The following is a 26944-nucleotide window of genomic DNA, read 5'->3' as shown; positions in this document are numbered from 1 at the left end:
GAGAACAAAAAAAAATCTGGTAAAAACTGACAAAGCATATTTTTGATCGTTGGATGTAATTTGGATTTTTAAAAAAGTTGGTTCCATTTTCAAACTGTATGGAATTCTCCAGCATTCGAGCTATTGTTTCCATGCTGTTCCTCTTTCTCTTTACTGTTAATCACAGTTTTAAAGTTTTGTAAGAATTATGAAGTTTTCTTTCCTACACATCTTTCTATTTTTATTTTTATCCTTCCCTTTTTATAAGTACATTGTCATGATGTTCCAAATACAAATTTCAAAATATTACAGAGAAAAAGGACAGAAAAAGAAGCAAAAAAGCCCAAAACCCCAAAAGAATGCTAGCTGTTCTTTTCAGTGACAGAGTTACCAAAGGAAAGAAGAGCATCTTTATTTAAACTTAGCATATTTATAATGACATAGCTTAGTAGAAATGAAGTAACAAAGAAAACTTTGCCTTGGAGCAACAGACCTCTCATAAAATTAATGCTAGAATTTACTCCTAAAAGTGCAATGGGATCTTCATATCCTCATAGCTCAATATCTAGGAAAGGAATTATTATTAAAGGAAAAATTATTCTTACATTGTGGCCACCTATTATTTTTTCTTTACCTCTTATGAGTCATTAATAGAACCCCAAAACATCATCATTTTGGTATCCCTCTAAACCTTATACAAATTAAAAACCTTATATCTATGTCTCTCATGTAATATTGATAACAAAGCATTTTAATTAATGTGATATATTGTATAAATAATATTTTTGATAAAGATATCTGAAAATTCTTTCAAATATGTTGTATTTTCCAAATTTAGTTCCTTAAGCTCTCCCATTACTGACACCCAGGAACAGCTCTGTCCTGCAAGGCCAATGATCTCAAGCCAGCAATAAGCGGTCAGTGTTTCTGCACTCTCATCACTCCAGCACACCATATTATCAGGACCTGTTGCCCTGGACCTTGTGGGTGGGCATACAGGCATTTTGTCCTCTTTGCAGCCTTTTGTCCTCAAGCAGCCAGTGAGAGGAAGAGCTGATCTTGTAAATACAGCATTTGTTGATTTGTTATGGGCAGTTCATTTTATCCAAAATGTGACCATTAAAAAAATACTATAGGATATCCCCATGGTGAACTTGGCAAAGCAAATCTAAAATAGACCAAACCAATGGGTGGTATCAGGAACAAACCAAACCAAAAGTGCATGAAGCAGCACAATGAAAGAACTTGCATTGTTTTGCCATATCTTATACATGATATAAAGCCACTGACAGCACAGCCAGGTACATGTCCACCCCCGACCCTCCACACCTGAGGCAGATAAAGCAATGAATGCCAAGTTTTCACTGTGGTCCCTGTGTTACACATAGCAGAACCTGCTGATGACCTCCTACTCAGCTGTATCAGTGGACTGTCATCCTGGCCTCCCACACAGCAAAAGGTTTGAATATTGCTGAAACCCCATTAAGGTTTTGCATAAACAGAACAGAACAGCTTTTCCATGTGTCAAATTTCCTGATGGCTCTGACTATGACATATCTCAGGGCAGTCTGTAATATTTTATTAAGGTTGAAAGATAACTGACAGTAGTTATAGGAACAGCAAACCCCAAACTTTAAGATCAATGCAATAACTGTAGCTGGAGAAAATGCACTGAACAGCAAGCTCCCAGTGATCTCTTTAAATTAAATATAGCCAGAAACCAAGGTGTGTACCAGTTTGCTGTGCTCCCATTAGGCCACCCACCCTGCTGAAATATTTCTTCTCTTGTGAATGGCTCTTTCCACCTCCTAACTTTGCAGTGTGTCACACCAACATGAAGCAGCAAATCACCGCTGCTTCTTGTAATAAAATGTTGTTCAGCCTCTGCAGTTGTCTGTATCAAATATGACATTCATCTTGCTGAAGGTCCTGCTTAACATACCCACAACACAAACATGACATTCCCTACCTTTCCTCCCACAGAAGTGCCCTGAATCATCAGCATGTCTGATGAGACAAATGAAATGCTTTAGACCCTGAAAATAAGGGGGAAAGAAGAACCAAAATTTGGGTCTGGGGAGGGAAAACCAGGATCTTCCACACAGAGGAAGGGCAACTATGGAAAAAAGTTGATGGTCAGAGGCAATAGTAAATGGCAACTTCAATTAAGGTGCAAAGTGAAATGTATGGGACTGCGTTGCATCCCACCATAGCAGAACATCAGTACTTCTAAGTGCCTTGAACTGTCATTATAGCACAAGGGGATTTTTGACATCTGTAGGTCCAAGATCTATTTGGGATATGATGACTCTGCCCTATGCTAGCTAACTGCCTGTACCCATGCTTTTTGTGAGCTCAGCTAGGAGCATCATTCTGCACTATCAAGGTACTAAAGCACACACACTCCAAATTATTGTAGTTTGAAAAATCTCCAAGCATCAGAGCTGCTCCTGGCCATCACTTCCTGAAAACTGGGGTTTGACTTTCTTCAAAGAGATGTCTAATTGTAAAGTTCAGGCAGTTTTTACTGCTTAAGCTGAAGAACCATGCTGGCCAGCTAAGTGGCAAACTCAGGCTACCCTGATTTAACTACAACCCTGTTCTTTAGCATCATGGTGAGTAGAATGTCTAATCTTCACCCAGCTGTAGTTATCTCAGCAAAATATAAAAGCAAGCATCATCAACGTTGTACCATCAAAAGTATTCCTAGAGCATCCTCTTACCACACATCATCAGGAGCACTGAGTTCACTGAACTTCCCTGGGTAACTTCAGAGTGTTTTATAAGTGTTCAAATTTACAAATCTTGGCAGCTGTTCAGATAAAATATCATTGTTTGGCATTGACACATTCAATCTTGCATTGCCTACAGAAGCCTGTCTCGTTATTCTCTTACCTGAGGCCTGTCTGCATTGGGCTAAGTGAGATAACTTGTGGGTGGCATACCCCTGTTTTGCAGCAGCAAGGTTGGTGGTGGTGCTAATTGTGCAACATTTTCTTCAACGGTTTTCTTTCTTTAACTCTTCTCTTATTGAGAATTCAGTACGATGTAAAATAATGAGCTTTCAGTCACACCTTTCCTCTGCCCATGCAACTCCCTCCTCCACAGTAGGAGGCATGAAAGTACAACAAAGACTCTTCTGGAGCTTTCAAAGCACTTCCAGCAGCAGCTATCTCACAAATTATGAAAAAACATTAGCACAGAAAATCCTAATATCATCTCTGCTTCTCAGGTCTCTTGGGGATGGTGGCACACATGATGTATACTCAAGTTTTCCAAGTGACAGTCAGCCTTGGACCAGAGGACTGGCGACCCCATTCATGGGACTATGGATGGTCCTTCTGGTAAGTGTCACCACCAGTTAATACCTTTCAGTTTCCAATAGTCTGTTGGGAGATTGTGCATACACCTCAGATTTTCAGGAGCATGCATAAGCATTCCCAGCTGCCAAAATGCTAAGAGCAAAAAACCACCATGGCCATGCGGTTGCTGAGGTGTAGAGGACAGTTATCAGTGACTGTGCAGCAGCAGCTGTGCGTATCAGCAGGTACATAGCATTTGTAAATAAACAGCACCCACAATTACCAACACAGATTGAGCACTCTCATTAAAGTTCAATTTGGGTACATAATTACCATGGCATTTCAGAGACTTTTAGCTTCTTTTTTTTTTCTGTGTTTGTTTTTAATTAATGTGTCAGTTGAACCTTAGAATGCAACTTTGAACACAGCCGCAGACGGGGGCATGGTGCTCCTGGCACCTTGCTACTTCCCTGTGGATCATGGAGAGAAGGCTTAGAAAAACTGGCATATTTTAGAGACTGTTTCCTTAATTTTTTTTTTATCTTTCCCATTTATCTTCTAAGAATCCCATAAAACTAATCTGGCCAAGATATGTCAACTGTGTTATATTGCTTGCAAGTTTGTAAGAAGTTTAACAAGCACAGGAGACTGTGGAGAGCAGAAATACCTGCAAATAACATTCACATCCCTCTAGAGGCATGAGCCTCTTCGGATGGCTAGGAAAAATACTTTCTTTTTTCGTTTCTAAATATAGAGCTTTATTTTTGTTCCATCTCAAAGCAGATACAACAACCTTTGCTAATGTCAGTAAAAACACAAATACTTCTTATGCACAACACTTCAGGGAATTATCAGCCTTTCTTTCTCCCCTCACTATACTGTGCTTCACAGGAGGAGTTACTAATATTTTAGTAACATGTTGCAAAATATAAATCGCATTATATTTAATGTATAGATTATTTTGTGTCTCAATAATGAATATTTACTGCATATGAAGATGAACTTGTAAATATACTGCATTCATATATTCATAATATTTATATAAACATAACAATAATGCATAACAATTGTATAATTATTAAGATATTTAAATAATAAGGCACATTCTTTATTAATTTGTCTTAGTAATATATTTTATTATTTATTCCAATACTCAAAATTCAGACTGTTGTTAAATGACCAGCATGATAAAGCACTCATTAGATTATTCTCCTTCATCTTGTGCAAGACAAGAAACCTCCTGTTTCGTGGCTCCCGTAGGGCATTATGAGCCCTCCCTGGGCCATGTCATCCTACCCATGCTCCAGGCAAGCTGTTCGGAGCTCAGCATCCTATCCTGCAGCTCACAGTGCTGTCTGCTATCCTAACCACAGCTTTGTCTCGGAGCAGATGTGGAATCCCCTGCCTGTAGCTCTGCCCAGCTACCCACAGCCACAGCAAGCTTCTGTTTAAGGACTGATCCTGGGATAGGCCTCACTGTGGAGGACACTGGAGATTCCCACAAGCAGGGAACTATGTGGGAGCAACCTCAGCTCTTCCCAGATTCCTGATACAGGACCTCAGCTTCACTCTATGCAGTGACCATTGGTTCATCCTAGATAAAGTTGAGCTCACTCAAGCCATTGCTGTCACAATGCAGCTTCTCAGATTTGGTAATCTCTCTCCCTCCCCTAATACCTCCCAAGGAAACATGCTTACCTATGCAGGATGCTGGGCAAGGTGCAAACCTCAGCTCAGGCACATCTCCCCTGGGACAGGTGTGAACAGCAGCAGCATTTTCAACCTGCAGTGGTGCTCAGCAGCCTGAGGAAGGCCATGGAGCTGCTCACGCCATGCCAATGACTGGTAACAGACCTAGCAAAGGAAAGTCTGAAAGTCAAATTCAGCAAAAACATTAGTTTCCTTCCAGCTAACACTGAATCGCCCCTGCTGAATAGACAAGAGAGGTATAGCCTCCCCTGGCATCACCCAGGCTTGAATATCTTCTTTAACTAGGGTTAATAACAAATGCCCACAAAACTTGGTGGAGTTTGGAAGCTCTGCACATGTAGGAATTTCCTTCTGTTTCATCTGGGGTCAGGTAATGGCCTGAAGCATGAGCCTTAAATACCCTTGAACCAGCAGTGCAAACATCAGCATTATTTACCACCTTCTCTAAAAGTAACACTGCAGCATCCCACCAGACAACCTGTCAGAGCACAGGGAGTTGTAACACTGAAAAATGGGGCTAGGAAACGTTCTCCACATGGCCAAGAGGTAAACAGCATGAATGGAGATCCAGACTGCCATTTGTTTCCTAAGTTCCAATGAGGAAACTTCCTTTTTTTGTGACTCTAGTTCCTCTCTATAGAAAATGAATGATAAAAATCCCTCTCCTCAAAATGAGGAAGGGCTGCTTCTGATCTGCTCAGATGTCCCAGGGTTGAAAATGCACCTGTTATCTTACTGCGTTCCCAAGCCATTGTCAAAGCCTGGAGGTTGGTCTGTGCTCTGGCACAAGCCAGGAGTGGGGCAGGGGCAGGGGTTTCAGTGGCTCTGAGGAGCTACAGATGTTCACACTCAGCCTTCCTAGGAAGGAAACAAATACTCAAACCTGAGATGTTTGAGCCGCAGAGGAACTTGAGAGCACAATCCTGAGCTCAGCTACCAGAGGCACAATAGGTACAGCCCCATCACACCTGGGACACAGCTGGTATTGCTGTTAAACAGGTCTTCACCTAAGGTTGGATGTAACTCTTACAGGTAGGAGAACCACTCTTTACACTTAAAAACAAATAATATTTAACTAAAGTCCTTAAAAACTAAAACATATCAATGGTAACTGTCTTATTATTATGATATACCAAACGCCAGACCTGAGGTCACACTGAGGGTCTTCATTCTGTATTTCCTTCTCCTAAACCTTTCAGCATTTCTGAGTCAGTGATTAGAAATTATCAGAGACTTTCAAGAGAATCTTTTCTCTATATGTCATTCCCCACGCACCAACCAGGCACAGTGAAGCATGTGGTTTCAGCTGGCTTCTTCCTTGATATTGTTTAGGAGCCCAGCTGGAAACGTTTGGAGCTGTTGGAGCTTTTCCACACATTCTGTGTAGGATGAAGGCACTTGCCAGGCTTCCCTGTGCCTGGATACTCACATATAGCACGAGTTTTCTTTCCACATCTCCACCCAACTGTGGAAATCCTAAAGAAATTTCATCACCCCAGGGTTCCTTCTCATTTGGTTGCATCTGGCAAACAGGTTCCAAAATTACTAGGAAAGGGCTGCCTCCACGCACGTCATTGCCATGGGAGTCCCTAGAGGACTTGTTATGCACTCAATTTTGAAATCACTGAGATGTGCCATTTCTGTTTACTTGGACCATTTTTTTCCCCCAGATTTTTTGGTTCATGAATGTGTGTTCTTTTTCAAGTTTTGCCTAATTTGAAATGAGAGATTGTTTCCTTGTCTGCAGAACCTGTGCAAAACGGGAAAACAGCTCATGCTGAGGGCTCTGTTGATAATGCGTATTTATAAGATAATGCTGCTGTGGCTATATGCTTTCCATTCTGCATAATTTATATCAATGTTCAGTTTGGTTATAAAACAGGTGAAAGCAAGGAGCAAATAAAGTGTGTAGCTGACACAGATGCTGAAGTTAATCCAAATTAGTTAGGAAGCCACTGCAAACTATATGTGGCTGGAGCTGATGAGCTTAATGTAGTCAGGACAAGCCTGAAGGCAGGTAAGTTCTGCAGACAAAATAAGTAATTCAGTGCCTTTTCTGTAGCCCCATTTCATGCTCAAATAGCATCTAAACTTCTCGGGGCCATGAGTTCCACCCCCACCACCACCCTCCTAACTACCCCCCACCCCCAGCCACATCTGAACTTGATGTCAGTGAGGTAAAGGCTGGAGGGGAGATGTGCAGGGAGGGCAGAAGGCACTCAGAGGAAGCCTAGTTCACAAGCAGGGGGCAGAGCAGCTCCCAGCTGAGCTCTCCTTGCCAGGACACCCACAACACTTGCTGTTCCAGCCTGGCACTGAGGCAGTCACGTTTTTATCTCCACTTTCTTTCTCCCTTTGTCTCCCTGTGCTCCTGGTTGGTACTTGCAGGTATCCCGCCACTGGCTGACCAAGATTGGATCTCTGGACAAAATGGAAGTGTTGTCTTCTATTGTAGTCAGGCTTTCAGAGGCCAGATACAAGCCAGGAATGCTAGAAATGTCCATGAGCCAGGAAAGAAGGAAATACAGTAGTGTGATGAAGGCATAAAAAATGTAACAAAAACCATCCCTGCAGTAGTGTTGTGCTGAGTCAATCTCCCATGGATGCTGGAGAGCTTGTGCTGGTCCAAAAGATGTGCTGTCTGGGGCATTACTCCTTCCAGGAGTTCATTACTGGTCTATAGATTTTAGCATTTGTCTGTGAGACTCTGAAACATTTCAAAGGGAAATCAAGAAGCTCTGAACTCTTCTGTCAGAGTGCAGCAAGTATTCATGTTAGCACTCTGTCACACAGTTCTCTATGGGATGAAAACTGTGCCCAGCCCCTGACCCAGCATCCTTCCTGCATGCCTGAGCACCTGCCACAGGTCCTTTGAGGTAAGATGAGAAGAACGGGTTTGTCACCACTGACTTACCTGCCTAGTAGCATCCTGTGTATATGTGTCTCTTGGTGTCAGAAATATACCATGAGCTGCTGTCTTAACCCAGCTCTGTTTGCTGGTTTCTCTCTTCACAGTCTGGCATGGGGCTCTTTCACCTGCTGCATGGCGGCCTCCGTTACTACCTTGAACTCTTACACTAAGACTGTCATTGAGTTCAGACACAAGCGCAAAATCTTTGAGCAGGGCTTTCGAGAAGAGCAGAACTTCCTAGACCAGGAAGCCATCAAGTACTTCAGAGAAAGGTCAGTGCAGTCAGTTGCTCAATCAGTGGAGGTTTTCATGGACTCTGCTAGTCTCAGAAAATCCAAGCTCTCACCCATCCTGGCACATGTGGGTGAAGCCTCTGGGTTACTTGGAGAAGATGTGTGCTAAAGACAAACACAAAGTATCCTCCTTGGTTTGTTTTTTCTTAAATCTTGTGATGTCCCAGTGCCTGCCTTTTCTTACATACTCATTAAAACACAAGACTGACAAGTCCTTACAGTATGCATCTGATTCATAGGAATTCATAAGAAGCTATACTGCTAATGCAAGCTAATTTTCCCTCTCTGGAAAGGTAAAACTGTGGGGATATAACAAGTGTTATAGCTATCCTTTCTCAGCATGTGTAACCTCCCAGTAATCCAGACAGCTGCCAAGACATTTTCCAGCCACCACTTGGTCACTTTGATGTTGCCATCTTCCATAGTCACATGCCCACAACCCATCTTAGTCTTCCACACAACCCATCCTCCTGAACTCCTCCACACAAATATACACCATGCTTTATACCCACACAGTGCCACACACACTGCTACCAGGGTCTTAGATGATCTCTAAGTCCTGTCTGAGTCCCAAAGGTCCAGAGACACTCCTTTACTCTGCCTGTCACAGCACATTGCCCACCCACACTGCTGGCCCCATGCACTCTTGGTTGGCCCATGTGGCTGCACTGGGATACTTGATGCCTTCATTCTTCCATAAGATGGTTAAGGATTTGCTTAAAATTGCAGAATGTGAATACACACAAATATTGACCTCACACAGCCAGGAAGGTGTGATGGACTCCATAGGGGTACCTTCACAGAACAAGGACCTGATAAGTACAGAGAATGTTCACCTAAAGCCTACTGTTGGAAGTAATGTAAAGGTATTTTGGGAACAGAAAACATAATGAGGATTAATTCCTATTCTTCTGACCAATTTGGCAGTTTTTCAGTGGTGGAAGAGAATGGTTGGGAAGCACTAAGGAGACAGAAGATTTGAAATGATCAGACATTTCAGTAGCAAAATGAGGAGCTCTCCTGAGCAGGAAGAACTAGAGAACTTCCATGCTTATATTTTGCTTTGGTTACCCAGCCTTAACTAATAGACTGTTGTTGCAGTCCAATTTCCAAGTTTTCACTCTATCTTTCAGACAATCTGGAAGGATGAGAGAAATTATTCAAACAACCATGATTTTCCTAATTTTGCATTTAGAGATGACAGTGAATTTTAAAAAATTCTGTATGTGAGAAAAAACCCAAACAGTGAAGAGGAAGTGGTCAGCAAGAGAAATCAACACTCAGTGAGGGAAAACAGACGACCGCATTACTGAAGTGAGAATTGCAGATGAGAGACAGGCAGAACTGTAAGCAACAGTATGTTGAGTTATATTGGGAAATGCTAAGAAAAATTGATAAAGTACTGGAACAATAAATAGCAAAAAACATTAATAGCAGTGAGGACAGTAATCCTCTTTATCTCACACAGGTATCATCTGGTTTTATTTTGATTCCTCTTGCACTCACTGTATTACACATGCCCCATTTCTACATACATGTAAATCAGCACCACACAACACACAGTCAAATCCATGTTGGACTGGTCATCTCAGAGACCTTCAACCCAATACACTAGATTAACAGGTGAAGGGCTTCAAAGAATGACAACAGGCCAAATGCAGTATCAAGGCTTTTTCAAGTCTCTTGGAAGTAAGGTTTGAACTTACCTAGGCAGCTAGCAGGGTGTTTAACACACATATGCCCAAGGCAAGTGAGAAGTCCCACCTTGGCCAGCACAAACTAATAGGGTTTTAATCCTTATTTTATATGTATTATTCAAAACAAGCTCCATAATAAGCAATGTGCGTATAGGACAGCCTGTTCCTTTATACTGGTTAGAGCCACCTTGACCAGTATACAGAGGCAGTGCTTTGTCTCTACCACTTGCTTTATGATCAGACTGCATATTTTGTTCTGTCCTTTCAGTTTCTTTCCTCATTTTGAATGTGTGTGAACAGTTCATTTGTTGGTCACATCCTCCAAGCCCCTCCACATGCACTTGGCAAACACAGCTCAAGCATGTGGTGTTCCCAAACTTCATGATTATGACTTTCTTTTTTTATATCAGATTATTTTAATTGTTGTATCTGAATACATAATAAGAAGCCCAGAGTCAGTGTTACCATGGGATCATTCCAGAGATTTAAAGCTGTGCAGCATTACATCCTTTCTTTGTTTTTTTCTTTCATTTAGTGCATTCATGATTGGCTTCACTGCTGTGACCTGAGGATACGCTGAGACTGGGGGCTCCAGGGGTCATTAGTTATCAACACAGTGTTGCTACATGCTGTGGGTGCCAGCAGTCCCAGCAAGCACACAACTTCCCTGAGCTCTGAACTTCTTAGCACAAACAGAAAATAACTTAATTTTTTTTTTCCTTCCTGTGCATATACCCTGGGATACTTAACATTCCCTCCTACTCCTACACCTCCGTGTTCCTTTTCATATCTCATAAATAAAACCCTCCAGCCTGCCTTCCTTCCAGTTACTTTGTACATATCAGGACTCTCTTTGCATGTTTCTTTGCCTCAGCACACATCCAGCACCCACTGTACACACACATCTAGCCTCTGTGTTGAATAAACTTTGTGCAATAGGCAGCTTTCTTAGATCAATATATTTCTAGTGAAAGCTAGAGCTTTATCATTATTCCCAACAGCTGCAGTTTAACTTCCAGGTGACAGGGAAGAAAAGCATTAGACCCGTTTTGCCTGATAAAAGTTTTTTGTTGGAATATTCTTCTCCAGGCCCCTGCTCCCAGAGAAGAAATCTGCTTTATGCAAAATACTGACAGTAATATACTGCTAACCTTGCAAGTACTTTCTCAAACATTGTATCATTTTACTTCACTTAATTTTAATCACGTGGAATTGCATGTAACAAGGGACACATTAGATGAAAGAGCTGAAATGCTCCCTTGAGAGTTCCCAGTTCAACAAGTGCATATATACCATGTTCACCACCCAGTGCAGGGGGTGCAGCAGAGAAGCCACATCAATGCACAGCTTGCTGTCCTGACAACCCCCCCCCCACACACACACTTCTCTACCAGCTCACCCCATCCCCTTCCCTTGTATGTCAGCCTTGCACAGCCTGTAGTACTGCTGCTTTTTTAACTTCCATCTCCACATCCTAACTGCCTCAGCTGTCAATAACATAGGAAAGACCTTTAAAACTACATGAATGCATGTGTACACCCCAAATGCTGCTCCACTGCCTGGTTTGACTCCGCCTTAAGCAGTGCATAGTTACCCATCCCTAAGTCCACACAGCTTATATAGAGACAGTTAAATTCTCTGACTGCCTGCAACTGCAAAGACACAGACTTTGCCTCTCAACAACTAAGCATCTTTCTGTTTCCATCACTGGGAAAACATTTAAAGAGCTGCTGGTAAATCAAAGAGTCATGGTGTTATTCAACAACTATTTCCTTCCCAGACATGAGATACTTTGAAGAGTCCAGACAACACAGATTCTGTAGTTCACACCATAAAATCAAAAAATTATAGCTCTTCAGATATAAAAGATATGATAGCCCTCAGAGTAAGCCTTCAGTAGAACAGGTCAATGATACAGGCTTGGAGGTATTATTCATGTACTAAGTGTTCTATAAAATTAGCAGTAGAATTGTCTGTAACATGTCAGCTTTCAATCTTTGTCCTATTATCGATTGTCCTCCCTTTTTCTCCGGTTTTGCTTTTGACCAACTCTTTGGCTATATTTTTTGCTCATCTTTTTTATTTTTTCACTTTATTAAGTGTCAGTTCATAATAGGTACCTATCTTCCTTCCCTCTCAGTTTCTCTTTCTTCTGTGTTTCCTATGAATACTCTTGCCCCATATAACCTAGAGCATGGCTCATTGTTTACAGTTTACCCCAGCTAGCAGTGGAGGAACCCTCCACACACTTTTCTGTTTCCTTTGCTCTGAGGATCCTTCCAGATAAGTCAAAGGGACAGGGATTCTTTGTTCTCTCTATATAGTTTGATAAACTATGGTTGTAGCTATGGGAAGGAAGATCTGGAGGAGTGGAACATAGAGGCTTGGGTAAGAGTACATAAGGACTGAAGCCTGGGATCAGGGATAGAGAGGATGAAAGGGTGGAAAGCAAATCCAGGTGAACTTGTGGAGAGCAAGTCACTGCCTTGAGCAAGGAATAAACAGTTAGTGAAGTGATACAAGAAAACTTGAATTACCCACTGCTCTCTTTTGTTATTGACAAGAGAAGAAAGAGTAGCAGCTTTTGGAAATATGCCCGTGCTTGGTCAAGCTGTCTGAGGCAAGGAATGTTGAATCGCATTGGAACTAAAGGCCCTACAGACAGGGATAAGGAGGTTAGCCCACCCTGGTACCAGTGGGAGAGGGGACCCAAGAGATCAGCAAAGCCCTGTCTCCAGTCTAATATGCAGCCTTTTGGTAACTGTGAAGTAAATCTCACTTATCAGGTGCTGTTAAACCAACATATAAATTTAGCAAGTAAATCTGGAAGAATCAGCCTTCCACTGTTCACTCATCCATAGCACAGCACTTGCCAACTTGCAGCTGTCCATCAACACCCATTGTGGCTTTGCAGCTGATTTCACAACATTTTTCTTGCTGACTGAGCCCTTACTCTGATCTGCAAAACCAACCCAACATCAAGCAGATGCTACTGGTGAAATTCTAGAATGAACTGTGTTCAAACTGCCATTGACACCCGTGCAGACAAAATGTCTCTGCAGGGATAAAAGATGTAATTTTCAAGTGCTAGGAGCAGTTTGAAACAGACGGCAGGACCAGAGCTATTGCAGAAAGAATAAATCAGGACTATTCCCAAGACTATGAGAATTAGAACTTTTTGGATCATCATTCACATCTGCTATTTTTCATTTCTGTGCTGTATGTTACTCACAGCTTGCTTTCTCTACCTCCATTGTACTGATATCTGTTGTGCAGATCATATCAATGCACTCCAAAGACATGCCAACCTTTTGCTCTGATTTCCTCCTTGGTCACCTAGATATCTAAACAGGTTTTAAGCTACTGACCTACCATACCTCCCATTTACAGAGTCAGTATCTTTTCATATGAACATCAATGAGAATTTCCAATCTGACTATTTGCGTTTCGTTAGCACACAGGGATAAGTGTAACATTCTGCCTTGGATTTATTCGACAACACAGGAAGGTTTATCTGCAGAGCTGTTACTTCTGGAAAATTACATGGCCTGGCACTTAAATGGTGTAGCACTAGCAACATACACACTTCCAACACACACGTATTGTACAATGCTGTTAGTTCCTGATGTTTAGATTCATCCTGAAGAGTAAAAGAGTGGGAAAGCCACAGCCCTGAGCCCCTCATTTCTATTCCCCATGGTCTCTTTACATGAGCTTTCCTCTGAGAGGGGCAAAGCCAATGAAACAGAGTCCTTTGTGAGACCATTACAATCTCCATAATGGGCCTGGCTGGCTATAGATGGAGGAGCCCAGGTATGTTGTACTCTTACTGATTTTGACCCTTCCACCCTTCCATTTCTGTACATTTGGGAGCAGCTTTCGTTTCTGTTAAAGGTGCTACTTCTATATTCTCTTTTCCAGGACTGAGGAGGAGAGGGCTGAGGCTGGGGACCTGAGGTTACAGTGCCTCCATAGCTGCTCCCCAAATAGTAAGTGACCATGGCTTGGATATGTCCAACGATACACAATGGCTTGTACCATCCCCACACTGGCTCCTTGGGGTTAAGAATAAGGTTTGCTGTAGGAAGCTACAGAAATTGAGGTTTTTGTAACTTTCCCAGACAGTGTTGCCCAAATGATAATCAACTAGCATATGAACAGTACAAAATTCTCCAGGATTCAATTTAGGATGTGCACATATCCTATAATTTTATGTTATCTCAAGAAGCTGTGACTTCATAGTAGTTTAAAAATATGTTCTAATTTACACCTGTATAACTTTCATTATCACTACCTTTTATTAATCTATATTTATCACCAATTCATGATGATGCATGCTATTGAATATAAAAGTGATTGAAAGCAGATTTGGTAGACAATAATGTTAGTATAATTAATGCCATTTCTTGCACTTATTCAGAAAATTGCTATGCTTTTATTCAGCATTTGCAAAAATTCTTACCTTAAGCTATGGAATCAGTGGTTCAATGTACGGAGCAGTATTGGAGCATGGCTCCTGCCCTGCTCTGAATACTATACTTTTCCTTTACTCTCCAGGAAAGATGTGTGCAGTTTCATGCATCTATTTCCGTGCAAAGAAAGCAAGTGATTCTTCATTCAGCAGGAGGGAGACTTGGGAAGGTGACTTGCTGTCTCTGCGCTATTAAAATTTGGAAACCTCATAGCATTTTGCTGCCTCTGTCTTGCTGAGATTCACATCTCAGCCACGTACTTATGGAAGCTTGGTGTTCATAACCCTGATAATTGAGGGTCCCAGTCCCTCGTCAGACCTGCTGGAACAGCTCTCCAGTCCCACGTCACTGCAGGTGGTCTCCCTACAGGCATGATAGTGCTAGAATTGATCTGCAGCTTGGTTTGTCATCAGCTCACATGGTAACTCCTGCTCCTTGAAAATGTCATGTCAGTTGTGGATGTTACCACAGGTAGATCCACATCCTTCATTTTCACAGGCCTGAAAATGTTTTTTAGTACAAAATTGATATGGGTCATATGTCCCAAGAAAGTTCCCTACCTGCCAAGCCACTGGCTAGTGCTCGCATGTGCTTATTTCATTATGAAGACTGTCCAAAGGTCTTTGTTTCAAAGAACAAATAACAATTCTTGACACTTAGTGTTCAAAGGAATAGAAACAAAGCTTTATTGATCCTATGCCCAGCCCTGCCCCAGCACTTCAATTTAAAGGACATATAGCTTACCTCTATAGGCGTGCTGACAGCACTGTAAAAGCCAACTGCAAATGACAAGTCCAGTATCAGGTTAAAGAACAGTGGCCATTCTTCAATATTACATCAGTGCCAGCTTCACATCAGTGACCTACTGTAATGAAATCAGATCAATATAAATAAAGTGACATGAGTGAAGTTCTGCTCTCAGTTCACAGTTTACTTATGAATCCAGATTAAACACCAGAATCTTCATTATTTATGTTTCTTAGGGAGGAAAAAACATTAATTAAAGGTGCTCATGATGGCACAAAGCCTCACAACCCTCAAATGGAAGTCTGCTTCCTGGAACTAGCCCATCAGGCCGTAACTGTCCTGTCCCTGATCAGAGGCTTCTCTTTGATGTTCTTTCTAGCTTCATAAACTCCCAGTCTTCTTGTCACATTACATACGCAATGGGCTCCTGGCCATCAAAGAACTGTTAATGGCAAGACAACGACATGAAGTCAGAGCAGCCACAAAGGTTACACTGGCCGTTTGATTATCCAGGGGCCTGCTTGTGTGAAAGAAGGCGGCACATCACCTAGGACAGCCCAAGGCCTCACCATTGCTTGGTCAGCTCACCACCTGCAATTTCGCTAGGAGAGTAAATGCCAGCAGATCGTTTGAGCTCTTTCTGAACTCTTCACACAGAAGTGGTCCTTTACCAGTAGGACATGCGGATGTATTACCAGAAGTTATTCCTGCTGCTCACTTCAACCTGCATTCCCTGGAGGACTTGTCAGCTGCCTTCACTTAGAAATGCCTTGAGGCTGTTTTAATTTGAACCAAACAGCATATAAGGACTATACACTCACCCTGAGACATCATGATTTTTTCTATCCTTCCACAAAGACAAAACAGGGCATTGAGTCCTTGTTGAGAGGCAAGGATTTTTAGAGAGTGCTGCTGTAAAGTGAAACAGTAAAAACTTCAAATAAAAGAAAAAGGCTGAGCAATCATAGAAGAGAAACACCAAATGGTCAGGTGATTTTAGAAGACAGAATATGAAAGGATTGCAACTAGCCCAGGAGCACTGTGAGAGCATAAGTAGCACAAAGGGCCTTATGCCAGCTCAGGACCAGGACAGGATCTTGCGTTCCTCTGTTGGTGAGACTAAGCTATTCATTCTGAGAAGTGGACTTAAATTATACATTTCATCAAAAGCTTGACTCCAGAGGAGTCTTGATCAAGGCAATGCAATATTCAGTCCTGATAATTCTATATTAAACAATTTAATGTCCAATAATAAACTATAATTTTCCTTTAACAGGGTTTAAACTTGCCTGATATAGGCTAATAACAGCATCAGGGAGTTCTAGCTATACATTGGCATCCTCTGCTTTCACCAAGCTGCCTTCCTGTGCAAACATATGGTGCTGGCCCCTATACATCTGATACCATGTCATGTTTTGTTGATACCAAGTTTAGCATTGCCATTGCAAAGCTCTAAACACTCTTAATACTCTGTTGGCTGTCACTTTTGATCTTTGAGGTCTCAACTTTTTCACTCAGAAGTGTAGGGCTGGGACGTCCCAATGCACGGGCTATGCAGTCACTACACAAAAATGAGAGAAGGTGAAGTTTCATAGCAGGGTCTTGTTGTTACACAGCTATTTATTACCAAGACATGCTCACTGTTATTAGGCTGTGGATAGCAATTGCTCCTGATTTCAGACATCTCTATATCCATGCCACTTCCACCCTCTTCTCCAGCCTTTTCTGGTCACTTGGCATTAATATGATGAGTTTGCTGCTCAGATCAGTGCACCTGGGACTCACAGGACAGATGGGAGAGGTATGGATGATAGATGTAGAATGAGAGGCAAAAGAGAAGTGGAAGAGTTTCATGAAGGACAAGGAGGAACAGGTAGAATGGCAAAGCCAAAAGGGAACGGATAGCTCAGAAGAGCCAAGAGCTGAGCAGGAAACAGCATGTTCTTACAGTGTGTGGCTAAAAGCCTCAGTTGCTATTTGAGGCAGATAAACCCAGGGTCCAGGATACCAGCTTTTCTTGTAGAAAACTGAAAGAATATTCAAAATTAATTCAGCATTTAAAAACTAATATAGTCACTGTTTTGGCAGTGTGGGCAATTTAGGAGGGTCACCTGACAAAGAGGAGGCCTTGAGAAAAGTAATTTTATTCTCATATCATCACCCTGCAGGCATTTCCCCTGGGTCCATCCCACAGCTCTTCTACCATCCTCCCACCCCTGGCTGTCTACAGTAAGATTTATTCAACCAGCCCCTCAGTGCTTCACTGAAAAGCATGTTGTCATTTTCTCCTATTCAGACAAGCTCATCAGAAGAACTCTAGTTTTAAAACATGGTGGAAATGATTCATAAAAAAAGAATATCCACTGTTTTTTCTTGGTTGCAAGTGCCACAGAAGTAAAGTAGTGCTGTATTTGCAGGCAACTTTCAAATGTCTCCAAATTCAGTGCTACAAAGACTGTTGCACAAGCTCAGCTGGAGAGGGCAAGGCACAGACGGCAGACAAGGTCACTCTGACAACGGGGAACATGCTTTATATGCTGAGCAGCACTGGGCTGGAAGAAGGCAGACAACAAGGGCTTGATGCATTTGAAGTGTTGCTCAAAGTTGAGTCAAGGTTTCTCCTTGTGGAGGTACCTGACAGCTGCAATCACCTTCCTGTTTCATGTCAGCATTGATTTCAATTCCAGGTCTTGCAGTTCTTCCTGTAATTTATTCAGTTTATAGTGATTCACTACATAGAAACAGGTGGAAAAAATCACCTCTGATGGAGCATCATGGGTACAGATCTGAGATCCAGCCTTGTTATATTGAAAGCAAAGGGAATTTCATTCCTGTCTTCAGGCAACCCCTTGTCCACTAGGGAAGTCCAAAGTTATTGGTCTCAGCTCTGTCATTTACCTCTTCTAAAATCCAGACTGACATTTCACGTTTACAAGCTTCAGATTACTCCTTAAGCAACCAGCTCCTCTGCTTCTGCAATCAGCATGAGGATAAAAGTAAATACAGTCCCATGTTGAGCACTGCAGACACCGAAAATTAGAGGGTGGAAAAGGAAAGCAAAATAAAGTGTTAGTTTAGAATACTTTTCTGTTTCCTCCAGTGCACAGGTGAATTGGAAACATATCTTATGTAAATTTCAGTGAGATTAGTTACGAAACGTGTTCTCTGTCACTCTTAAGTCGCATCTTTCAATAAATGTCCCATCTCCTACAGCTAATCCTGGATTTATGAAAAAAAACAAACCAAACCAACAAAGCCAAACACAGAACAAACAAACACAAAAACACCAAAACCCAAAAAAACCCAACTGGGTCCAACACTGCTAAAGACATGGAATATTTCAGATTGTACAAGCACCAAAGGAGCCCTTCAGTTACTGTGCATATTATATTACCCCTCCCAGAATGTAGGCAGGAATTAGCTCAGTTAATGTTCGGATAGTTTTACACTGTGAGATATTTGAGGATAAATACATATATTTTTAACAAAAAAAAAAACAAAGTTACAATATGCATTTTTATTTTAGTTGCCCTAAAATGGGCTTTGCTCATCAGAGTAGGTTTCTTACACTTTGCTACAGCAAAAAGTATTTCCCGTATGTGGGATTTTGTAGTGAAGATTAAGGAACGAGTGCAGTTCAACTCTGATTTAAGTAACCAGCAGTTTTGTGTCCTTTGTGCTGGAAGATCCCACTTTTCCACTCCTCTTCTCAGGCCCAGAGTAACCTATGCACCAACAGACAGCTCTCCTTCCCTCTGCCTGCTCCCTGGGGCATGGGGATGCTCTCCTTGGACCAGAAGCTCTGGCTTTTGATCCTCACAAGTTTACCAGGCTTCTGAGTCTCTGGCAATAAATGAACAACCAGATTCATCTGTGCCAAATTCCAGCTCTCAGAACACCTCCACAGCATGACCAAGCATGCTACAAGCCATCATTCCTTGCACTCAGAGAGACTGAGAGCCAGCAACTCAATATACAAAGGCAACACAACACAGATGCCCAGCTCCAGGCTACCCTCGCTTGCACAGCCTGTTCTTCCACTGACTACTGACTCCAACTAATGCAATGAAAGGGTAGCAACCCATCCAAGCCAGAGGGCTGCAAGTAATGCCATTTTTCCTTTAAAAAACTATTTATGAGGGACTCTTCTGCAACAGGCACTATACACTTAGTATGGAAGGGGACAGTCCAGAGGCTTCAATGGAAGAGAAGGATGGTGAGGTGGAACTCAAAGCAGAGAAAGCAGAAAGGAGAAAGGGAAACTGAGGACAAGTAAGTTAGGTGGAATCACTGAATCACAGAATAACATGGGTGGACAGGGCCTCTTGTTCACAGCATGTCACTTAGACCAGGCTGAATCAGGATGCTTAGTTCCTTGTCCAGCTAATTTCTGAATACCTCTAAGGATGGAGATCCCAATACATCTCTTGGCCTCTGTCCCATTGAACACCCTCAGGATGAAAAAGCTTTTCCTTACATCTCGTTGGAAATTTTTGTCTCCCACTCCAGTTCAGCCAGTTTAGGAAAGCAAGGCACTTATGGAGAAGGGTGCTTCCTCTGACTTGTGTGTTCCTTCTTTTCTCTCCTGCCTTTTATGTAAGTCATTTAATGCTTCTTTTGGCTCTGTTTTTATGCAGTAGCTCTGTTACTGTCTACTTTTTTGATTAGCAAATATCTAAATTTATTTAAACCTGATAATTACGCTGTGATCTAGCAAAGGCCTTAACCCTATTAAAGCCAATAGGGGTGAGGCGTACTCTTTAGGACCTTAAAAATCTGGTGTTTAATTGCATCCAATATTGAGAAAGGTGCAAGGAGCTGAAGAAGTGAAAATGTAGCTAATTTAAGCCACTGGTACTAACAGGACAGGACTTCATGCACTGGAACTCATATATGCCATCCAGACCAGGATTTTCTGCTGTCTTCCACAACAAGAGAAATACAAATATATCAGATGCACAAGAAGACTCAGTTGGTCACTGCTATTGCTACAAAAGTTTGTCATGTTCTTTGGCTGTTAGAAATCTTGAATCATGATCTGCACAGTGGGTATGTTTGTGTTCCCCTTCAAGGTCAAGGCATTTCTAGCTGCATTTGATACCCATCAGTACAATTCCAGTCTCCAGAGGTACATCTTCCTCTCCTGCCATCAGTCTTGCCAAACTAAGTAAAATTTAGCCATAGGAAAAAAACACTGGTATCTCCTCTGCCTGTACACAGTCTAGAGTTTGGGGGAGGGAGGGGAAGAAAAGTCCTTAACATATTAAGCTATATAAAAGAAATGTCCTACAATGTCACCACAGGAACACTGATGTCAGCCTGTGCTGCCCTTCTGTTTTTATCTTGCCTGTTTATTCATCTCCTAATTCATTGGGTGAATGTGCAGAGCTACCAGGAAACTGAACTATGTGGGTCCAAAGTGAAGGCAGGTCTTTGTAGTTTTCAGGAATGACCAAGGGCAGGTGTTGTGGCAACCTGCAAGCCAGGCTTTATTCTTTTGCATTCTTACTGGAATTTGTCACAGTCAATATGCCAGTAGCTTTCTTCTCTTTCATGTCCCTCCCCAGCACCAAATCCTTGGTTCTTGCGGAGCTGTTGACTTTTGGGAAGAACACTGATGTGCCAGTGATTATCACACTGATGATAGCTGCTTAGGTGGCACCAGGGAGGAACTGATCCTGAATTTATGTGCCTTATTCTCAAGCACTTTTTTCTTGCTCATGAAAAGCAGAGGGTTTTATACAGGCATGAGAAACAAAACAGCCTATGGGGAAATGCAGTTGTGGGAAACAGGCTTAAAATTGTCCCAAAAATAGGCCTAAAATTGTCTTACAAACCTTCAGCCCAGTCCAGAGGACAAAGTGTGTGTTTGTCTTTCTTTAGGGCTTCACAACACCCAGCTCTAAATGTCACTAGCACGCAGAGGAACAGGAGTGACCATAATGCTCAGAAAATTCCCCCATTCGCTACGTCAAACTCTTCCAGCGACACATCAAGCAGCTCTTCACTTTCATCAGGACCAACCAGCCAGATCTCCATGGTTCAGGATCAAACCCTGCTGGACATTGCCTCCATCACTAGATTGGCCCCAGGAGAATCACCAAACCTTCAACCATTTGAGCAAAGAGATAAACATTTAGCAATATCGTGTCCCAGCCCACTCGGAGCACGGACTATTCCAGCATCTTGCCCAGCCAGCCCCAGGCTCAGTGCAACACCCAGCTCAGCCAAGTCACAGCAATACTCTGACTCTTCTCCAGTCAGTCCAGGGATCAATGCAGCTTCCTTCTATACCTTTTGTCCTCACACAGCACAAAACGTACAAGCTTCAGCATCAGATCACACACTGACCCCAACAAGGAAAAGCACAAGGCCTCCAGCAGCAACTCCTGAAGATAGTTCCCAGTCTCCTGGCTATTCTAAAACTGGATTAAAGAATACAGGAAAGGGTTTTGAATCAGATCTGGAAGATCCTGGTCATGAAAGGTATGTATCCAGACCATACACAGGTTTAAGTCCTCCAATGACTCAAACTGGTATAGGGTCATTAAGAGCCCTTCACAAAAAAGTTAAATATCCTTTATAATTTAGATGCTCCCAGTGGCTTTTTATCCAGTAACTACCCTGTGCTCCCACTAAACTTGGTTACCCAAGAAGCAAAATACTGTATTTTCCATACATCCATTTAGCTCTCCAGCCCTGATTACAGACCATTCCTGGGCCAGACTGTCAATCTCAGTTCTTCCAGCAGGACACAGTTTTAAGGTGCCTCATTTCCTTCCAGATGAGAAAGCACATGTCTCCCTATGCTAGCAGAGAGAAACTCTGCTGTGACTATGAAGCCTGACAGCTAAGAGCTGGGCATGGTACTCAGTGACATAGCCAGTACCTCCCTTCCCAAACGTCAGGCTCTGTGATTCCAACCCTGGGCAAGCTGGGTGTATTACACCCCTCTGAGCTTCTGAACTCCACACTGTGTCTGCCACTTCTTTCCTTGGCAGGACATTTGTAACCATGAAGGAATTCCAAGCCATGGAGGAAGAAATAGAGGATGTAAAAGAAGAACTGAAATGCCTGAAGTGGAAAGTGAGACACATTGGTGAGACTGTGCAGCCCTTGGCTGAAGACAGTAAGCGTTACAATGGCTATACCCTGACAGAGCTCAAGGCAATGGTGCAGTTTGAGGATGACCCTTACAAGGCTGCACACAAGATCCTAACTGCACTCTTCAGTGATGTTTACTTGCTACAGCACTCGGTCACTGAACAGGCCTGCAAGTCCCAATCTCTGCCCAAGCCCAAAATAGACCCAGAGCTGTACACAGTGTACTGTGACATTCTGAGGAGCATATTCCCTGGAATTAGCAGCCAGACCTTGAGGGAGGAGACACAGCACATGCAGAAAAGCACCCAGAAAGAACTGCAATAACACCAGAACCCCCAACATGTTCTGCAAAGTGAGAAGTGTCCAGTGATTTTAGAGGATTAACTGTGGTAGGTACCATCAGTTGAGTCTATCTCCACTAGGTATGAAGCATGCCTAAAGATACTGGTGAGCTCTGAGCCCTTCACGCCACTTGCCCAGTGAGACAGGGTGGGAAGGCATTCTGCATACTTCTGACATTCTAGGAAAAAAATGCCCCTTAGTGTCTTTTTCAACATATGGACGTTTCCTTGTTTCCAGCAACTACAAATGCTGACAAAAAGATCCAGAGAAGGCATTATATGTCCACGCAAGGGCATTCTCCCAGCCCCAAACAGATCAACAAACCAGCATCTGGGTAGTTTCTATTTTCTAGAGTATATCATTCATTAAATGACATTACTTGTTAGAAAATTGTGCCTGGGTTGTTTTGTTTTAGGTTTTTTTTTGGGTTTTTTTTGTTTTGGGTTGGGTTCTTTGTCTCACAATGCTTTGCACATGAAATCAACATATAATCATAACTTGGATACACACTGGGATGTGACCTGGGCATGCAGCAAACCACCCTCCTCTGCCCAGCTGCATCCTGGGTTACATGGGAAGAGCACCAGGCACAGATGTCAGGGGCAGCAGCACACCCAAGCAGGTCTCCATTCCCGGTAACCGGGGCCTGGGGCATAACGGCATGCAACATGCCCCTAAATTACCAACCCACCAGTGACACAGGTAAAGGTCTGTGACCTCCATGTCTCCCAGGCTCTGACAAGTGAGTTGACAGACCAGCTGTGCCTTCCTGTGACAATGGTGCTGAATGGTTGGGCCATTGTGAACACCCTGGAGCTCCTTCCTCTCTCCCTGTGACCAGCAAAGTGCAACAGATGAACCACAGTTTGTCCATCAAGTTTTGCTCACAGGTCTTGCAGCTCATTTTGTAAAGATCAGGTGAGGGTGGAGGGTTGGAGAGATGTCCTTGTGCCATTTTGCTCACTACCAATGGAAGATGCTGCTTCCCTACCCTACTGGAACATCCACCCCTTTCAGACAGTCATTGACACTCTTGGAAGCAGTCACTTCCCTGGTCTCAATGTGACAGGTACATCAAAACCCAGAACATGTCTGTCCTGCACACTGCTGCTGCTCTCTGCCAGTCCACTGAGGACAGCAAGGTGAGCAAAAGGTAACCTGTGAGTTCAGCCTACCTTTCCCTCTGCTGAGATATAATCAAATTCTTAAGCTTATTCCAAAAACAACAGGTAGGAGGAGGTAAAAAAATAGAAAAAAACAAAAGCAGCTCATTCCTTGTGTCACCACAGCTCCAGACATCACTGGAGATAGGAGGGAGCAGGACACTCCAAGGACATGCTCTATACATTCTGTATAAGGATGTTCTGACATTTGTATGAGAGATCCTACCTGTCTTTCAGCATGATGTACCTATACTGTTCTCTGCTGGGCTTACATATACAGTTTTTTAAGCTCTTCACTATTAGCAATTTATTTTACTTACGCTCCAACGTGCAGACACAGGCACAGCACTTTTGCCCATGTAGCCTTTCTATACCAACTACAGCTAAGATGCACAGCCACATCCTGCACATTACCAGGTAGCTGCAGTGTCCTGGGTTCAGCAGTAGCAGTCATTTTTCTCCTTAGTAGCTGGTGCAGTGCTGTGGTTTTGACTTTCAGCCTGGGAACAGCGCTGAGAACACCGATGTTTTTAGTTGCTGCTCAGTAATGTTTACTCTGATCAAGGACTTTCTGAGTCTCATGCTCTGCCAGGGGGGAGGGGAAGCTGGAAGGAAGCAGAGACAGGACACCTGACCCAAACTAGCCAAAGGGGTATTCCATACCACAGCACATCATACCCAGTATATAAACTGGGGGAGTTACCTGGGAGGGCTAGATCACTGCTCAGTCAAGCTGGGTATCAGTCAGCTGGTGGTGAGAATTTGTGTTCTCTTCCCTTGTTATTTCCCTTATCATTATTAGCATTGGTGGTAGCAGCAGTGGTTTGTGTTATACCTCAGTTACTGGACTGCTCCTATCTCAGCCCATGTGATTCACATTCTTTTGATTCTCCTCCCCATCCCTCCGGGAGCAGGGAAGAAAAAAGGGGGAATGAGCAAGTGGCTGTGTGGTTCTGAGTGGCTGGGCTTAAACCATGACATACAGCAACACACAGGATTGTGCACAGCATACACCCTTGGGGCAGCCACAGTACCAAAGGAAGCAACAGGTGTTCTCCCCTAGCTCCCTTCGCAGCTAGGCACAAAGGTGAGGAGTGATGGAGCTTCTGGAGATGCAGTGTCACCTCGGAGCAAATCACGCACACCAATGAGCACCAGGATGGATTGTGACAAATGGTCTGGAAGGCTCTATGCACCATGGAGGAAATGTTTTGTGTCTCACAAAAGCTCCCTGTCTTGCAAGCATTTATGTCCTGCTTTCATAGTTCTTTATTTTGTAGGAAAATGCGGCCCTTCCTTTGGTTCAGATGGGTGGGAATAGGCTGGCCCTCCTCTCACAGAACTCACATAGGTACTGCTACTCCAGACTTGGTTTTATATGACAGACCAGACCCCCAGCTCTCAGAAGTTTCTCTTCAGAGCTCGCTGTAATCCTCATAGGGCAAAGAACTGAGGAAAATGCAATATCAATCTTCATAATTTCTATTGCTTGCCCTCTCTGTCTGTAAAATCTGACAGTTGTTCCTGTGAGAACAGGCTCTGTGGCAGCTCATGTTCATGAGGCCAGACAATATGCTCAGATTATTTGTTTTAGCCTTGTCCTCCTTGTGTCAACTAGTAATAGATATATGCACAGATATATGAATTATTTTTATTAGCATTGCATCATCAAGCAATGAGTCCCTTTCAGGTTTCAGTGTCATCTTTCTTCTGGATCAGTTGTGGTATGGATCACTTCCACCCATTTTAGAGATGTGCATTAGGTCTTTCACCTTGATAGTTCTGGCTTTTAGCTATTCCAGTGGAGCTTCCAGGTTATTTATATCCAAGCATAGTTGGCCAGTCTTCCCAGCATTATTATTAGGTTATCATCTCCAACTTCTGAGTCCTGCAGTCTGTCCCCAGTGCCTTACATGCTGCAGCAGCCCAACTGATCGGCTGCAGGGAACCTGTGGAAAAAAGAACAGGGCATACCCATGGCATTTGTCCTTTAGACTCCTTGCTTCCTTCTTTCCTGCATCCATACGTTGAAGGCAGCTCTGCCTCTGTGAGGACTGTTTGCTCTCCGTACTACACCTGCAGTTACTGTCTGCACCTCTGTGACCACCTCCAATACTTGAGCCACTTCTCTGGTTTTTCTACAGGGAGAAAAATCCACTAATTTTCTACTAATTTCCCTGAGAGCTTTTTATTGTTTGTATTCCTGTGCATTCCCAAATCCTTTCATCCTTTTACGAGCCTTAGCTTTCCTTGCTAGCTTTGCTTACCTAGCTTTGCTGGGGAGAGCAGCACAGCTGTCTTCCCACAGTTCTGAAGAGCTTTTCTGTGCAGTCTATTTTTTCTGCAGTCACCCACTCCTAACACAACAGGAGGATGAGGGCTGAACGCCTACACCAGCAGAAAGAGCCCTTCTCCTTGGAGGGTAAGAGAACTGAGTCAGCATAACAGAAGTAAGACAACAGGATCTTAAATACACGGGCCTGAAATGATTTTTTTTGCTTTCACTTTCAGCACCCTGCACTTGCCAGAAATGTGTCCTGTTACAAGCATGCTCTGTCTTAAGACATTAGGTCTTGCTGCCTGGTATTCAGACAAAAAGGCAATTACATTATTCTGACAGTTAGAAAGATTCAGCAATTGTTTCTCTTGGTCAATCCATGCTGATTTGCACTGTGCCTGTGTTGCTCCTTAGCCTAAATAAGCCTTCTCTCCAAAATGTTATCACCAACCCTTATGTAGAGACAGAGAGAGAATGCAGTCAGACACATAGTGAAAAATTAGTCTATAAATCCATGCTGCATTCCATCTATACTCCATTCAAATATATAATTCTATATTTTTATCTTGAACATGCATTTTCCACTCTGAAGACCCAATAGCAGACCAAATGATTTTTTCTTTCTTAACTACAGGCATTACTTTTGCTATTCTCCAGTCACACCCAAATGCAGAGACTCATTAGTATTACACTTATTCAAGTAACATGCACAGTCTGTTATGTATTCATCCCTGCATGTAACCTGAGGACCCAAGAGCCACGGCACAGGTTGTCTTCCCTTGTGTCATCTCTAGGAGCAGATGTCTAGTCAGAAGTGTGAGGACATGAATACTTTTTCCAGCCTCAGGTGATCTGTAGTTTGTACTGACTGATTGCATTAAATAAGCAGCCTTTTAATACCCACCATGCTGTGGCTCTGTAGGCTCCAGTTGGCAGAACAGTCTAC

The 26944-nt window shown here is 42.9% G+C and overlaps 1 protein-coding gene across 1 annotated transcript in view; it reads left to right on the top strand.

Moving 5' to 3' along the window:
• The window catches only part of GSG1L (GSG1 like), a 53985-nt gene extending 32852 nt beyond the window's left edge, over window positions 1-21133 (top strand). The window contains exons 4-7 of the mRNA XM_005152512.3: window positions 3212-3323; window positions 8007-8174; window positions 13814-13881; window positions 20995-21133. Of these exons, the coding sequence (XP_005152569.1) occupies window positions 3212-3323; window positions 8007-8174; window positions 13814-13881; window positions 20995-21017 (371 nt within the window). The 3' untranslated portion in view covers window positions 21018-21133. The remainder of the gene's footprint in view (window positions 1-3211; window positions 3324-8006; window positions 8175-13813; window positions 13882-20994) is intronic.
• The last annotated feature ends 5811 nt before the right edge of the window (window positions 21134-26944 follow it).

The sequence above is a fragment of the Melopsittacus undulatus genome, chromosome 8 (genome assembly GCF_012275295.1).
Source record: "Melopsittacus undulatus isolate bMelUnd1 chromosome 8, bMelUnd1.mat.Z, whole genome shotgun sequence".
NCBI classification, from domain to species: Eukaryota; Metazoa; Chordata; class Aves; order Psittaciformes; family Psittaculidae; genus Melopsittacus; species Melopsittacus undulatus.
This window is presented reverse-complemented; position numbering and strand designations above follow the sequence as displayed.